We start from the raw sequence: 16,389 nt of genomic DNA, 5'->3' as shown, positions 1-16,389 counted from the left end.
AGAGTAGTGAATTTGTCCCGAAATTTTTGCCCGTTTCTGCATTATGACGTTAGAAGGCTTTTTTTTTTTTAATGCACTTCAAATATTTCAAGATACATTTGCAATTTCCTAACAGAAATACACAACACCACTGTAAATACATGAACAATAATCAATTATTTTATGTCAATAGATAGGTATTTTATTTGATTATTATAATCGTGTACTTTGTTGAGAAACAAAAATAATTAGATACGTGTTTTTATTTTAATAAGATTGAGATCAAAAACATAGTACCTATAAGATAGGAAATTGTTCAGTGAAGGGAATTTTGGACTAATAACAATGGTTGATATTATACTCCTTGAAGGGGAGGAATTGAAAGGAAGGGGAAACAGCATTTTTTTACTACATATTTTTTCATACCATTTCCCCCAGAAAATTGGAATACTTTGGCCAGTCTTTTGTAAAAAAAAAATAATAATAATTATCTAATCCAGAACCAACCGAGCTGGTTTCCCCTTGATTGTCTTCTGAATCCCATTCTCCAATGTGTAATCCCTCTTGAGGTAAGCAAACAACAAGTCAGTCAGTAGAAATATTTGAGAAGTAGCAAACGCCAGGGTGACTCCAAAGTAGAAGTTAGCATTGGCGGACCTTGTATAGATCCAGAGATGCCACACTGTAGGTGCAAACATGGAACACCCTATGAAGAAACATGCTACAATGAAACCTTGCTGCATGAATGGAAACAGATATTTACACAGTGGCATGAGAGCCAGGTACAGGGCAATATCTCCAACACAAGGGTATGATTTGAAGACAGCAGCCAGCCCTGTCAAACAAATAGCAACTAGCACTGGTTCCTTGTATAACCTTAGAGTCAATGGAAGCACATATAAGAAAATCGAATTGATTTGGAATGCAACAATAAACAGGACTCGAAAGTGTTCAAACATTTCAGTAAAGAAATACCAGAACAGACCAATATTTGGCTGTAGGTTTGGCACAGTCAATTGGAACCCATAGGTGGCAGCAAGGAAACTAGTGTCCTGATTCATTAGACCAAGACAGAAGTAAAGGAAACCTGAATAACACAACAGGAAACCGGCCAGGAATAATCTCCAGGACTTTTTATATTGATGGAAATGTACACATGCAGGGACTAGCAATGTGATGGGGTAGATATTCTGTTGTACAGTCAATGTAAGTGCTATGCTAGACAAGATTGGTTTCTGGGTGACAAATGCAAAGAAAAACAAACAGAGAAAAAAGTTAGCAAACACTGTGGACGTTAGACAAATACAATTGAGAATACTGAATGGATTGTACAGATAGGCAAGTGCTACATACTTGGGCACATTTACTAAGTCTTCAATATTGATAAGTATACGAGTAATGTTCTTGGCATACTTGTGCTTGTTCTGCTTTTCAATCTGCACCATCTGTATCATATAACTCTGTGCCATATAGTACAATAGAATGGCTGACAAAAGATCACAGAGAATGAAAATAAAAGGGATACTCTGCTGAACATATGGATTATCATTTCCTATAATGAACTTGAACATGTGTAATATAAGAGGACTCTCATGAAAGATATCACCGTCGTAGGGATTGACTTGATCCTTCATCAGTGTGACACCTTCCACTAGGTTTTTCCATGCATTGATGGGATTTGAGATTTCTACTCTATCTTGCAACAAGGATTTGAATTCTGAATGACAAAGCCAGTATCTCAACAGGGTTGATATTACAAATTGTACTACTAAGCCTTTGTCCATTTTGAAAAGCTCTATTTATTCTCCTTGTAGGATTCACTTGGGATGAATTGTTAATCTCTGTTACACATGAGTTTCACAATGCTTCATTTTGGTACAGGTCCCAGCAGTTGAAACACAGCCATCTCTTGGTTTGACTATCAAACATTTATGTAAGGCATTATAATCTAATCTGGGTGAATCTGAAAATAGGGAGAAGACAAAAATCTCTAAATAGGTATGTAGAATACAAATAATTGACACCCACAAACATCTCCAATTACCATGTGATGTGTGGCAGAGACTGGAGACAAATTTTCAGTGATGACTGTAACATGTATATTCTTCTTCATAAAGAACTTCACTTATGTAGAACCCACCCAAAGATCTACTTGATCTTAATCATACACCTAGGTCTATGATCTCAAGTTGAGGTGTGCGTTACCTGTAAGCTGTAAGCATGCTTAGAGACAGTTTGAGCATGGGCATGGTCAGTAAGATCAGAGGTTAACAAACACTCTAACTTGAGATTTGATATTGTAGACCTGGCTGGTAAGCTGTAAGCATGCTTAGAGACAGTTTGATCATGGGCATGGTCAGTAAGATCAGAGGTTAACAAACACTCTAACTTGAGATTTGAGATTGTAGACCTGGCTATTAGTACCACTACCCGTTAAAGTTCAGGCTTACTGAAAATGTGAAGGTACATAGGTACAATACATGCAAGTGGTTATTTCTCACCTTGGTTTCCTGAAATCTCCTCACTGGATTGATGGTGTTATACTTCTGCAGTCACCTCCAGATTATCCAATCCTCCAGCAAAGATAGACACAGCTACCAAAAATACAAATTTCCACATCAAAAGCTCAAAACTTCGGAACAGGATAACAGGAACTTTTTTTAGTTTTCTCTTTTTCTTGGAAGTCTTGGAACTTGAATTTTTTTGTTTACAAAATTTTCCGAAAACGGGTGCTCAAAAAGTTTCGATTCACGGGATTCGCTCACCAACTTCTATACTAGCGCTAGGGCGGATAACGCTGGAAACTTTTCAGTGCCGGATTTCGTATTCAAAATTTTAAAATTCGACTAGGACCTTGGACCGAAATGAAAGTGAAACAGAAAATAAAATCCTTTTTACTTTTTTTTATCGTAAACGGTAGAAGGGAAAATTTTGAGCTCGTCAGAACATCAAAATTTCTCTTGGGCTTGGGCCGGGCTAGCTTGACTAACCTTCGATGAGTGGATCTTTTTTTTATTTTTTTGCCATGACTACCGGGTGCCTCAAAAAGTTGATTTTTTTATCAGAACAGTTTGCCGGGAATTTTCAAATTTCAAAAAATATTTTTCCAGATTCCAAAGGAAAAAAAGAGGTGTTTAAATTTTGAGCTCGTCAGAACATCAAAATTTCTCTTGGGCTTGGGCCGGGCTAGCTTGACTAACCTTCGATGAGTGGATCTTTTTTTTTATTTTTTTGCCATGACTACCGGGTGCCTCAAAAAGTTGATTTTTTTTATCAGAACAGTTTGCCGGGAATTTTCAAATTTCAAAAAAGCAATTGCCAGCTAACCATTACCCCCTCGCATCAGCACTCTCCGCTGATTGCTACCCCAAATCAACAACACCTAAATCCAAATCACCCCCATGCCTCACATCCCAATTATCTCCCAAACTTGCACCCCAAATCTACCAACCCAAATCCTCCTCGATCTTTCGCAAATCTCTTGAAACCTAACTCATATATGAACAAAGAACTCGGCATCATTATAGATGATACCAAATTCAAAACATGCTACCCTCCCCTCAACCCATCAGGTACTTCTCCCTCCAACACATCTTCTGACTCTATTGATCACTCTCATTCTTCCCCAAACATCCCTCTCCTTGCGATTCCTTCTGTAAGTAATTTAATCAAATCTAAAGCTATCTCCACTTTCCCAGATGCACTCTCCACAAGCCCTCCTCAACCTTCCTTCCCCCCTCCTCTTGCAACTATTGATAAAATGCCTAATAATAATTTATCCTCTCCTCCTTCCATCCATCCTTCTCCCATTCCTTCAGTCTGCCTTCCTTCATCCTCTTCTCACCCTGAAGTCCTGGCTCCCTCTCCTGAGACCCCCCCACCGGTCATAGCTCCGGTTCCTACCCCTCGCAGATCTGGGAGACAGAAAAACAAAAAGAAGAAAAATAACAAAAACTCTCCTAATCATTCCACCCCCCCTAATTCCCCTACCCTCACCATTCACATTGAAGATAATTAATGTTCCTCTGTTAATAATTCCAGGGCTTCTCGCATTTTCCGCCCGTTTCGACGGCCTTTCTTCACATTTCCTATTGCTGTGGCTGTTAGGCGCTAGGGAAAATGCTAATATCATTCCTCAGATTATCCACCCATGGAGCTAGCTGTAACTTCAACCTTTTCAAGTGAGTATAGATTATGTTAGCCCAACGTTTTCAATTAAAATACAATGTACTTATGCAGATTGTTAGGTACTGGAACTCTGAATCAGCCAAACACCCTCCTACAGTGATTGGTCTAATTAAAAAACACCACTAGCTCATTAAACAAAGCCTATATCTGGCCAGCCTAGTTAGGTTGGAGGGAAGTGCATCTGCCTTGTAAGTGCTAGGCTGCAGGTTCATTTCCTGTCAGCTTTTACATTATCTTTGGCTTGGGACTTTAAATCCACATCTAAAATATTTGCATTCACCTATGTTTCAGGATACATTGTGGCAGATTTAACTACTTTCATCATAATAATATAAGAAAACACATCTTTAGGAATTTTAAATTTACAAAACCTACAGAGAAAACACTCAAAGATTCAAATTTAACACTGAAACTCTTCATCTCAACTTCAGGCATTTGCTTGGTAAAGTTAATCAGTGATAATCATACAGTTTTGTGTCAAAGTGCCAAATCAAGAGCAGTGGGTTACCCCGATCAAAATGCCTTGGTCCATAAAGAACCTCAGTTTGAGTGGAAACAATTTCTCCAGTTGCTCCTACCAGAGATATGGAGTTTAATCGGTGCAGTGTCAGTGAGTAGCTTTTCACTACAGAACCTGAACCCTTCCAATGGTATGGTGAAATTCTTACTGTCCTCTCCTACTACTTTATGGACCACAAGTTGGAAATCCCTGTCCTACACCTGTTTGGAAGCCCTCCACCTAAAGCTTCCCTAGTTTACAGGCACACTATGTAACCTAAAAAAATAAATAAAATGACCAAGAAGAAATAAATAAAATGGTCTACGAATGAAATAAGTCAAAATAGAAAGTAAAAATTGGTCTTTCATTGAAAATATTTGAAATTCACCCTCATCTGACTTTTTTTTTTCAGGCAGCTCTACTTGTGGCTTTCATCAACATTCAGCTTCCCTTATACCTGGGCAATATCATCAACATTCTTGCCAAGTTTACACAGGATAGTACTGCCCAGCTGTCCTTTATGTCTGAAATGAAAGAACCAGCTCTCAAGTTAGTGGGATTGTATGTAGCTCAGGTAAAATTTGAATGGGTGTCCAATGTCCATGGACCTATGTTATGCTGTTGTCCAATGTCAAGGAACTTGACGACTAGGCTATTCTCCCTAAGGACCTATGTTATTTTAACCATAAACCATGGACATGAAACAATGCAAGCCTGCCCAGCTGTCCTTTATGTCTGAAATGAAAGAACCAGCTCTCAAGTTAGTGGGATTGTATGTAGCTCAGGTAAAATTTGAATGGGTATCCATGGACCTATGTTATGCTGTTGTCCAATGTCAAGGAACTTGACCACTAGGCTATTCTCCCTAAGGACCTATGTTATTTAAACCATAAACCATGGACATGAAACAATGCAAGCCACTTTTTTTTTATCTCATGTAGGTAATTATGAAAATTTTCTGGGGTTTCTGGGACCCCTCACTTGCATTTATTTTTATTTTATTTTATTTTATTTTATTCCAAGACTAGAGATGACCTTTTAGTCCTATTCAAGCAGAATATACATGAGATATCTTTTTATTTTGATTACCTACCATGAAGAATTGATTACTTTATGACATAAACTTTTTTCCTCCTTGTTTCAGTCAGTGTTCACGTGTGTGTACATTTCTCTTCTCTCAGGACTTGGCGAACGTATTGCTGCCAAGCTAAGATGTCAGCTCTTCGAGTCCATTCTCAAACAAGACATAGCTTTCTTTGACAGCACCAGAACTGGAGAGCTTGTGGACAGGTAAGAGAGCTGAGACAATTCCCAGAGCAAAGAAAACTTTTGTACTCGTATTTCGATGGCTAATTTTTCAGCTAGTCATTTTCTGGTGTTCTTGGCATCTGGTGGTGTAGGTACATCAGATTGTTTTGTTATCTGAATAAGAACAGTTGTCTGTGTTGTCTGTGCAACACAAAGTTGTAAAGTTCTCTGTGCATTATCTGTCAACTTATCGTGCAAATATTAAGGAGAGTGGTAGCAAGTCAAACAGTTTGACAGTGCCATCAACTATACATGTTTTATTACCCTCATTAATTTTTGACTACTTACTCTGTTCGGTTTTTTCAGACTAACTACAGACCTGCTTTAGAATTCCTGTTAAAAATTTACAATCTAATTTGGACCAATCACATATATCCCAATGAATGGTCCAAAACAATTGTCATTCCCATTCAAAAGAAAGACAAAGATCCTTATTCTACGAGCAGTTATCGTCCTATCTGCCTCATTAATTGCATTTGCAAAATATTCGAGAAAATGGTTAACTTCAGATTGACCTTCATCCTAGAAAAATATAAGCTTCTAAGTCCTTTCCAAAGTGGCTGCAGGTGGAATAAAAGCACCATTGATAATATATTACACCTTGAAAATGAAGTGACCCACGCCTTCAGGCTAAAAAGATATACATTAGCTGTAATCCTTGATATAAAATCTGCTTACGACAGCACTTGGCGGAGACGCATCTTGCAGAAACTCAATGATTGGAACATTGGTAGTCACTTGCTCAGATACATTGAATTCTTCCTGAACAACAACACCCTCCAAGTCAATGTTAACTCTAAATGCCTCTCTTCCCCATTCACTGTCAATAACGGTATCCGACAGGGTTCAGCTTTGAGCTGTGCCCTATTCAACATTGCTCTCTCTGATATTCCTAACTCATTACCAGTCAACATTAAATGTAATCTTTACATGGATGACCTTATTATATTCTACAGTCAGTCAAATCTCTCCACTCTACATAACTGCATACAACACAGTCTAAACAATTTGAACAAGTGGTCTCTCTCCTCAGGCTTCACTTTTTCTCCTGAAAAAACAGTGTGCATGTTGTTTCACAGACTCTCCCAATCCTATCACCCTCCCCTTTTCCTAGGAAACACTCCTCTCCAATATAAAGAATCCCATAAATGGCTTGGAATGATCTTGGACCCTAAAATGAACTGGACACATCACATAGAATACCTAAAAGCCAAAATGAATCAATCAATCAATATTTTAAAAATGTTGAACAACCCTAACTGGGGACTATCTAGGTCCTCTTTATTACGCCTGTATCATATTTACTGTAGACCAATATCCGACTACGGCGCCATTGTTTATAATAGTGCCAAACCTAATATTAAAAATAAACTTAACCCCATCCACAATCATGTCATAAGAATGATCACAGGAGCCTTCAGATCATCCCCACTTAACAGTATCCATGCTGAAAGTGGCATTCCTAACCTTGAATACAGATCTGCCATTCTTATCAATAATTATACCTCTAAAATTATGTCCCTCCCTGACCACCTCATGTATCCCCACATCTCACAAGCCCTGCAAATAGATCCTACCCTTTTTGGTAAAAAACCCAAACCTATTTTTGTAAGGGCCAATGACCTAAATATATTCAGAAACATTAATATAAACCATACAATCACCAAAACTTTCAACCTCCACTCCATTGAACCTTGGCTTATAACATTCTGCTTCGATAAGCTAATTATTGGCAAAAAAGAAAATACCTCTACCACGGAAATAAAATCAGCATTCAATAGCTATGCTCATAACTTAACTAATTTCACCCCCTGCTTTGTAGATGGCTCCAAATCCTCTAATAACACTGGGTGCGCCTTTAAAATCGGTATTGTCGAAAAATCTTTCAAATTAAACCCATTAACCTCAATATTATCTGCAGAACTCATTGCTATAATAGAATGCCTCAAATATATCATATCTATTCACTACTCAGATTCCTCCTTTCTAGGGGGCACGGTTGGTCCAGTGGTAGCGCGCTTGCTTGCCATGCAGAAGGTCCCGGGTTCGAATCCCACCATCGACAAAAGTTTGTACTCGTTTTTCGATTGCAAATATTTCAACGGGTTACTTTCTGGTGTTCTCGTGTTGAGCCAGCACCTAAATGGGAAGTATTGTGTCTCTTCTCGCCCATCTGATGAGAGGCATACTACGGGATGGGCATGCTACGACACAGACCACATGCGTCATGCGTCTAATGTAGCAGTTGTTTCATTGCTACGAAACAAAAACGGCGGTGAAACAATCTTTTTTTTTTTATTTATTATTATTATTTTTTTTTTTAACGGAGAGGATACTTCCCCTGTTATCAATACGAAAGCTAGCTGGATGGATCAGAGTAATTATTGTTGCCTTTATTATCACGTCCATACAATTGTAAGAACGGCGCACACTACCCATCTATCCGGGAGCAAACAATGTTCCTACGGATAGGTGGGTTTGGAATTTTGAAAAGATACAGCCGTAATGGACACTTCTCTTGGAGTCAGCCATCTTGAGACCCTGTTGTCTTGAAATTTATTGTAGCCTCTTGACGATTTAAACGGATATTGTTGTTACCTGTGTTATATTACAGGCATGGTTCTGGGTACGCTATATTTCGGAGGTCATCTCATGGCTTCCAATACTCTGACTGCGGGAGATCTGATGTCATTTCTAGTATCTACTCAGATGATACAAAGGTCCATGGCTCAAATGTCATTACTGTTTGGTAGCTACATCAAAGGCCTGAGTTCGGGAGCGCGGATATTTCAAGTAAGACACTCGTCTTTTTTACTTTTTTTTTAAGTTTGACATACTCTGACTGCGGGAGATCTGATGTCATTTCTAGTATCTACTCAGATGATACAAAGGTCCATGGCTCAAATGTCATTACTGTTTGGAAGCTACATCAAAGGCCTGAGTTCGGGAGCTCGGATATTTCAAGTAAGACACTCGTCTTTTTTACTTTTTTTTTAAAGTTTGACAGAGGGAACTGTAACTGCTAGGGTCCTATCGTCCCGAAATCGAAGAGAGAAGAAAGACAAGATAGGAGAAAGCCAGCCGTTCCGAGAATGAACATTATCCCTTCAGGATAAAATCCGCCCCGAGCGGGAATCGAACCCGCGACCTAGCGCTTACAAGGCGGACGCTCTACCCATCAAGCTGATTAGAGATACCTATTAATTACTACCTTATAACTTACCATTATTTGCTCATATTTTCAGCTAATAAATCTGAAACCACACATTAGTTCAGAAGGAGGACAAATCTTACCTACTGAAAATTTGGTGCCTGAAGTGCAATTCAATGACGTCACATTTGCCTACCCCACCCGACCTTCCCAGGTATGTAACTCCCTCTGTCTCCCTCCTTTATCTTTCTCTCTCTGTCTCTCTTTCTCCCTCCCCGTCCCTCCCTCCCTCCCTCCCTCCGTGGTGTAGTGGTCAAGACGCCCGTCTGTCAACAGGAGGACGTGGTTTCAATCTCAGCCGAGGTATGGAATGCGTCCTCAATATAATATGAGAATTTGACCACCATAATCGTAGTAGCCTTCTGCTATGATAATCGGACTCTTTAGTCCTGTCACCCCTTCTCCTTTTTTTAGGTACGCCTTCGTTCAATGTTAATTGCACCCATCAGGATAAAATCCGCCTCGGGCGGGAATCAAACCCGCGGCCTAGCGCTTACAAGGCAGACGCACTACCAACTAAGCTAACTAGGTTGGCAATACATAAATTTGAACAAATAAATGCAAATTGAAAAGCAAATTGTTTTCTTTCTTTTTATTTTTTGCCAGCCTGGTTAGCTTAGTTGGTAGCGCGTCTGCCTTGTAAGCGCTAGGCCGCCGGCATAAATTAAGTTAAGGTTCAGCCAGCCTAGCTAGCTTAGTTGGTAGTGCGTCTGCCTTGTAAGCGCTAGGCCACTGGGTTCGATTCCCGCTCGGGGCGGATTTTATCCTGATGGGATAATGTTCGTTCTCGGAACGGCTGGCTTTCTCCTATCTTGTCTTCCTTCTCTCTTCGATTTCGGGACGATAAGACCCTAGCAGTTACAGTTCCCTCTGTCAAACCTCTTTTTTTATGCCTCGGCTGGGATCGAACCCACGCCCTCCCGACTACCCCCTTTTTTTTCAATCAAGGTTTTTATTTGTAATTTGTGAATTTATTCTGTACGAAATACATGAAACTTTGTTTAGACTGCGGGAGTAAAGGGACTTTTCAGTCTCATTCTGGCAGTACCTATACAGGGTATATTCTATTCTATTATGTGGTCAGATTCTCAAATAAATGAGGAGAAAATTTCATGCCTCGGCAGGGATCGAACCCACGTCTTCCCGACTACCCGGCACGGGTACTTACTCTCTTTCCAGACTGCGCCTGCGCAGTTCATCCATGGAGACGCCATTATTATGTAATAAAATATTATAGCTTCATTATTATGTGGTCAAATTATCAAATAAATGAGGATAAAATTCCATACTTCGCCGGGGATCGAACCCACGCCCTCCTCGAACTAGCCAGACGGTACTTACTCTCGACCTTGTTTAGACTGCGGGAGTAAAGGGACTTTTCAGTCTCATTCTGGCAGGATAAACAAGGTATATTCTATTCTATTCTATTAATGTCGCTAATTTCTCATGACCAAACTCTTCAACAAGCTCCTGACCTGACCGAAGAAAACACTGCACTGGTCAGCTTTGGTCCTGAATTTTTTAAAGGTGTTCAAAATAAAACACGACTCTGCAACTTGGGTCAAAATGATTCGGATGGTTCGACAAAACACAAAACCCCTCACGTTACAAGATACACAGCGTGTAACTGTCGAGTTTCAATAGTAACCGTACACGGGTTAGATACGTTCTGTATTAAACATCTTTAAATAATTCAGTTGGGTCAAAAGAATTCGGGTTCATCCATGGAGACGCCATTGCTCTGTTCCCATTGGCTGATCTCGAGCTCCAGGCCACGCCTCTTCTCTTCCAGCTCCTTGATTTGGGCTTCGAGCGACTTTTTCATCTGCTCGTGACGTCTTTGTAGCTGTGAAATTATAGGTACAAAGATCGAAAATAAATCATCAGCTCCCATGGCGAAGTGGTCACTCATAGTGACCGTGCACGGGTTAGATACGTTCTGTATTGAACATTTTTAAATAATTCAGTTGGGTCAAAATAATTCGGACAAAACCCCCCACGTTACAAAGTCAGCTCCCATGGCGTAGTGGTCACTGCACTCGCCTTGCACGCGGGAGACCCGGGTTCGATTCCCGGCGGGGTCAAGAAATTTGTATCATGCAAATGATTGATCCCGTGACTGGCTGTTGCGGGGCCCACTCAGCCTCGTGAGGAAAATGAGTAGCTTTGACATGTAAATGCGCATAGCGACCGGTGCCAGCATGGTAGGTAAACATTGGTTCTTAGGATTATTGAGATAGATATTGGGAAAAAACCTACAATGCTGCAGTGTGCACCAAGGTTGTGACATAATAACACAAAGAAATTGCATTTACATTTACATCGAAAATAAATCACAAATTCCTCTTCTTCGCCTTTTCCCATGTTCAGACGGGGGCGGCGCCGCTTTTGACAAGACCAATAACTTCCAATGTTGTGGTTTCCTGGACTTGAAGTTGGCACGTATCTTGTTTTGTACTGGACGTTTTGGGTCTACAGTCCAGTCCTGTCCAGTATAGTCCAGTCCTGTCTTCAACCACAACATTGGAAGTTAAGTGTGATTGTTTGCAAATCAAAAATGTCATTTAAAAGCAATAATAGGTACCTACTTTTTTTAATAAGTTCGGCAAGTTTAAAAAAAAAGAGGTTTGATAGAGGGAACTGTAACTGCTAAGGTCTTATCTTCCCGAAAATCGAAGAGAGAAGGAAGACAGGATAGGAGAAAGCCAGCCGTTCCGAGAACAAACATTATCCGTGTCAGAGAAAGACCACCCGAGAATCGAACCCCCAACCTAGCGCTTACAAGGCAGACGCGCTACCCTCCAAGCTAACTAGGCTTTCTATTATTTTTTCCTCCTCCTCTCTTCGATTTCAGGACGATAAGCCCTCGGTTTCAGGACAGTTCTTCGATTTCAGGACAGTTCTCTCTACTATTTTCTCCATTAGTATGTCACTCATAGTGTCATAGTACTTACATCAATTTCCGAGTCTTTCAGTTTCTGCTTCTTCTCTTTGACCTTCATTTCAAACACTTGTTCATAAAAGACTATAATTATTACACCGTAATATAAATAAAAAGTTACATGTGCGTGCTATAATAAAACTGTTAATAACGGGCCGTGCGTGCGTAGGACGCGCGATTCCGCGTTCAGATATTCGTCATATCTGCGGATAGAGAGGGATTTTTTTTATATTTATTTATTTAAAGATGTTTGATAGAGGGAATAATATTAGTGTATTTATACCTACTGCTCGCTTAGGACTGAAAAGTCCCTTTACTTCAGCAGTAGTACTACTATTATTGTGGTCAAATTCTCAAATTATATTGAGTATAAAATTCCATACCTCGGCTGGGATTGAACCCACGCCCTCCTGTTTACCAGGCTTAACCACTACACCACCGAACACGATGGGAATCGAACCTGGATCTTTTAGCTCACCTGTTCTCGATATAGTTGATGACTGGTTGCCAGCAGTCACTGTTGTCAACTGCATCACCAAATCCAGGGGTATCTACCACAGTCAGACTGAGCTTAACGTTGTTTTCTACTAGGAGACATCGTGAAGTTTCAACCTGAAAATAGATAAGGTTATCGAAATAGAAGAGAGAAGGAAGACAGGATAGGAGAAAGCCAGCCGTTCCGAGAACGAACCTTATCCCTTCAGGATAAAATCCGCCCCGAGCGGGAATTGAACCCGCGACCTAGCGCGACCTATTAATTACTAAGCGAACGTATTGCTGCCAAGCTAAGATGTCAGCTCTTCGAGTCCATTCTCAAACAAGACATAGCTTTCTTTGACAGCACCAGAACTGGGGAGCTTGTGGACAGGTAAGAGCTGATTTCAGACTGAACATTTATTTAACAAATCATCTGGCCAAAACTACCAAACACGTATTTCTACGGCTAATTTGCTAATTTTTCACCAGTTCATTTTCTGGTGTTCTTATGTTGACCTAGAAACTATCTCCTTGCCCTGCCTATCTTGTGAGGTACATCAGATTGTTTCGTGTCCTTTCTAAATTTATTATTTGAGAGTCAGTTTATTTCAAGGATTGTAAAATTGTGGGTGGATTTCATCAATATTTTTTCAGGCACTAGAAGGCCTGTTACTTAAGCTAACAGCCTGTTATGTTCCATTTGATTTGTATAGGCCTAAAACAGGGCTGTTAAGCTAAGAGGCTTTTAGGAGCTAAAATTAAGTTGGTGAAAACCACCATGTGTGTTTTTATTAATTCATTGCTTTTATTAATTGTTTGCTAAACTGTTCGGTTATTTCAGACTAACTACAGATGTTCAAGAGTTCAAAAGCTCATTCAAACTGGTCGTGTCTCAAGGTTTAAGAAATGGAGCTCAAGTTATTGGAGCCGTATCCTCCCTTCTCATCATTTCTCCTAGTCTAACATTGGGTAGGCCTGACGAAAATCTACTACTTACCCAAATGTAGTTTTCCAAAGACTAGGGAGAATAGCATAGTGGTCAAGTTCCTTGACAACAACAACAACTACAACAACAACAACAACAACAACAACAACAACAACAACAACCACAATTTTCCAAAGATTGTTAAGGCACACTGTTTTTTCAAGAAAAAGAACAAGACTTTCGTTTACGTGACAATCGAAGAAAGAAGGAGAACAGGGTAGGAGAAAGCCAGCCGTTCCGAGAACCGATCTTATCTGAGAATAAATATCGGCCCGGTCGGGATTTGCACCCGCGACCTAAAGCGTCGTGTCTCAAGGTTTAAGAAATGGAGCTCAAGTTATTGGAGCCGTATCCTCCCTTCTCATCATTTCTCCTAGTCTAACATTGGGTAAGCCTGACGAAAATCTACTACCCAAATGTAGTTTTCCAAAGACTAGGGAGAATAGCATAGTGGTCAAGTTCCTTGACATTTGACAACAACAACAACTACAATTTTCCAAAGATTGTTAAGGCACACTGTTTTTTCAAGAAAAAGAACGAGACTTTCGTTTACTTGACAATCGAAGAAAGAAGGAGAAAGCCACCCGTTCCGAGAACCGATCTTATCTAAGAATAAATATCGGCCCGGTCGGGAATTGCACCCGCGACCTAAAGATTACAAGACAGGCATGCTACCTAAGCTAACTAGACCGCGGAGACGAGTTTAACATAAAAAAAAAAATCAAGTATTTTCGGACTTAAATTTTGGGGGGAAAAAATATATCTAGGTAAGTTCGAATAGAACTTGGTTTCCCTTTCCCTTTAACACGATACCTAATATCTGCGGCACCTTTTCTCTTCCCAGGAATGCTAGGCATCGTCCCGATAGTCATTATCTCGGGCACATTCATAGGATCTCTACTCCGCTCTCTATCACGTGAGGCGCAGAACCAAGCCGCCAAAGCTGTCACCATAGGCGAGGAGGCAATCTCCAATATTCGCACCGTGCGGGCGTTCGCTATGGAACCTTATGAGGTAGCTGTTATACCGTTCCCGAGATATTGTTAAATTACACCGAAAACCGCCAAAAAGCGGTAAAATGCCGCCAACCGTTGCACCGGTCTTACATACCAAATTTCACATACATACCAAATTTCAAATTTGCTTGTGGGGGGGGGGGGAGGGAAAACTTTAGTATTAGTTTTAAAATTTAAATTTTTATTCATTTTTTTATACTATGCCCTCTTTCATAATGACTTTGGCTTATGTACAATTGCATTTTGTGACCAAAAAATAAAGGAACATTTACATTTACAGGTGCGACTGTTTACCGACCAGGTGTCACTGTCCTGCACGCTACAGGAACGACTGGGGGTGGGGGTGGGCATGTTCCAGGCTGGAACCAACCTGTTTCTGAACGGTAAGAAATGGGATTCTTAGGGAATTTTCCGAAACCGACTCGAGTTTCGCCTCTCTTTGTAGGCTTTTTCAAGATGACTGAACTTGATTTGCTGTAGGTAGGAAAGGTAAGAAATAGTTCAGTAGCAGAGACGTATTCAGGGAGAGGGCCCGAACCCCCTGTCCTGGGGGCCCGAACCCCCTCCCCCTCGGGCTTTATTTTTTTGTAGGCTTTTTCAAGATGACTGAACTTGATTTGCTGTAGGTAGGAAAGGTAAGAAATAGTTCAGTAGCAGAGACGTATTCAGGGAGGGGGCCCGAACCCCCTGTCCTGGGGGCCCGAACCCCCTCCCCCTCGGGCTTTATTTTCGTTCCTTTCCTACATAAATATGGGGTAGACTCCGAAAATTTGGAGCATCCCCCTCCCCTATACCCCGGTACATCACTGGTTTTAAAATATTGTATCTCGGCACCACCTCTTTTGCATTACTTGAAGGCACATTCTTTTACATCCATGCCTGTCCAAGGAAGGAAAAGTTTGGTTAGAAAATTTCCGCCCTGGCCGGGATTTGAACCCGGCACCTCCAGGTTGAGAGTCAGTGCTCTTGACCACTCAGCCACAGACGTTGGCTCAGTAGTAGAATAAATTCGTAATCTTGAGGGCCTGGGGTTCGAATTCCAGTAACGACTGAAAATTTAGTGCCAATTCACTTTTGTAAAATCTTTTTGCTTAAATAAGACATTATTTTTAATTTTAGTACACGTTATAGGGATAGGATTCCAAAATATTCGTCCAATTTTCTAAATATACGATTGTCATAGCAAATTTCAGAGGCTTAGAAAAAACCCATGTTGGGTGTGTCTCGCACGTTACGTATCATACCACGTGATGTGCCCTGATGATCTTCATATGGATCACTGTAGGGCTCGACATCATAGTAGTAGCTGTAATTATAATCATAAGGGTGCGGGGGGGAACGGGGGAAACAGTGATCAGGGAAAGGAGGGGGAGGGGGAGGATAGTAAGCTGGACCACGGTAAGTATTGTTATAGAAAACACGGGTGTTGACTCTTGAGTCCTTATTCCTACCTACATGTTGTGTACCCTTTCCCTTGCGCCACTTGGCACCGCCCCTGCCTTGCATCTCATCACGAGTGTACTGACTATTAGGTGAATATCTACTGTACCTTTGTCCATTAGCACTACCTGTTTTACCTGTGCTATTTTGATGTCGAGTCGACGAACCCTTAGTTGGTCTCGTGTTGGTCTCGTGAGTCGCACGTGTCTTTGTGTTGCTAGAGACCTTGGACAGATTGGCCCTTTTACTATCAGTGTGACTATTATTTGGTCTAGTCAAGTCAGTAAACATTGTACCATTAATAACATGAGACTTGAGCATATGACAAATAGAGGTTTTACCAAG

General features: G+C 40.6%; 3 protein-coding genes and 1 long non-coding RNA gene across 4 annotated transcripts; 1 reads left to right on the top strand and 3 right to left on the bottom strand.

Moving 5' to 3' along the window:
* Positions 1–25: 25 nt before the first annotated feature.
* Positions 26–2,696, bottom strand: LOC103520080 (phosphatidylinositol glycan anchor biosynthesis class U protein). Its single transcript, XM_008485175.3, has 2 exons — positions 2,481–2,696; positions 26–1,942 (listed from the first exon to the last, which is right to left on the bottom strand). The coding sequence occupies exon 2, from the start codon at positions 1,761–1,763 to the stop codon at positions 471–473; it is 1,293 nt and encodes a 430-aa protein (XP_008483397.1). The 5' UTR covers positions 1,764–1,942; positions 2,481–2,696; the 3' UTR covers positions 26–470.
* A 361-nt stretch (positions 2,697–3,057) lies between these two features.
* On the top strand, positions 3,058–15,007 carry LOC103520252 (ATP-binding cassette sub-family B member 8, mitochondrial-like). Its single transcript, XM_026831369.1, has 9 exons — positions 3,058–3,115; positions 4,015–4,160; positions 4,459–4,777; positions 5,079–5,240; positions 5,811–5,956; positions 13,445–13,500; positions 13,905–13,976; positions 14,433–14,602; positions 14,885–15,007. Exons 2-9 carry the CDS (start codon positions 4,099–4,101, stop codon positions 15,005–15,007), a joined length of 1,110 nt encoding a protein of 369 aa, XP_026687170.1. The 5' UTR covers positions 3,058–3,115; positions 4,015–4,098.
* On the bottom strand, positions 10,344–12,196 carry LOC113471955 (protein peanut-like). The gene is made up of 3 exons (XM_026831461.1): positions 12,140–12,196; positions 10,902–11,031; positions 10,344–10,378 (listed from the first exon to the last, which is right to left on the bottom strand). Exons 1-3 carry the CDS (start codon positions 12,185–12,187, stop codon positions 10,350–10,352), a joined length of 207 nt encoding a protein of 68 aa, XP_026687262.1. The 5' UTR covers positions 12,188–12,196; the 3' UTR covers positions 10,344–10,349.
* Positions 12,284–12,752, bottom strand: LOC113471963. The gene is made up of 2 exons (XR_003394460.1): positions 12,605–12,752; positions 12,284–12,329 (listed from the first exon to the last, which is right to left on the bottom strand). It is a non-coding gene; the product is annotated as an uncharacterized LOC113471963 (long non-coding RNA).
* Positions 15,008–16,389: the final 1,382 nt, after the last annotated feature.

Source organism: Diaphorina citri, unplaced genomic scaffold (genome assembly GCF_000475195.1).
Source record: "Diaphorina citri unplaced genomic scaffold, Diaci psyllid genome assembly version 1.1 scaffold69, whole genome shotgun sequence".
Classification (NCBI taxonomy): Eukaryota; Metazoa; Arthropoda; class Insecta; order Hemiptera; family Psyllidae; genus Diaphorina; species Diaphorina citri.
The sequence above is the reverse complement of the archived record's forward strand: the minus strand, read 5'-3'. Positions and strand labels throughout refer to the sequence as shown.

Coding starts and splice junctions, on each gene's coding strand:
- LOC103520080 (XM_008485175.3), bottom strand. CDS start 1,763: ATGGACAAAGGCTTAGTAGTACAATTTGTAATATCAACCCTGTTGAGA.
- LOC103520252 (XM_026831369.1), top strand. CDS start 4,099: ATGCTAATATCATTCCTCAGATTATCCACCCATGGAGCTAGCTGTAAC. Junction 4,161..4,458: donor TGTAACTTCAACCTTTTCAA/GTGAGTATAGAT, acceptor CCTATGTTTCAG/GATACATTGTGGCAGATTTA. Junction 5,241..5,810: donor TGGGATTGTATGTAGCTCAG/GTAAAATTTGAA, acceptor TCCTTGTTTCAG/TCAGTGTTCACGTGTGTGTA.
- LOC113471955 (XM_026831461.1), bottom strand. CDS start 12,187: ATGAAGGTCAAAGAGAAGAAGCAGAAACTGAAAGACTCGGAAATTGAT. Junction 11,032..12,139: donor TGAAAGACTCGGAAATTGAT/GTAAGTACTATG, acceptor ATAATTTCACAG/CTACAAAGACGTCACGAGCA. Junction 10,379..10,901: donor TGGCGTCTCCATGGATGAAC/CCGAATTCTTTT, acceptor CCATGGATGAAC/TGCGCAGGCGCAGTCTGGAA.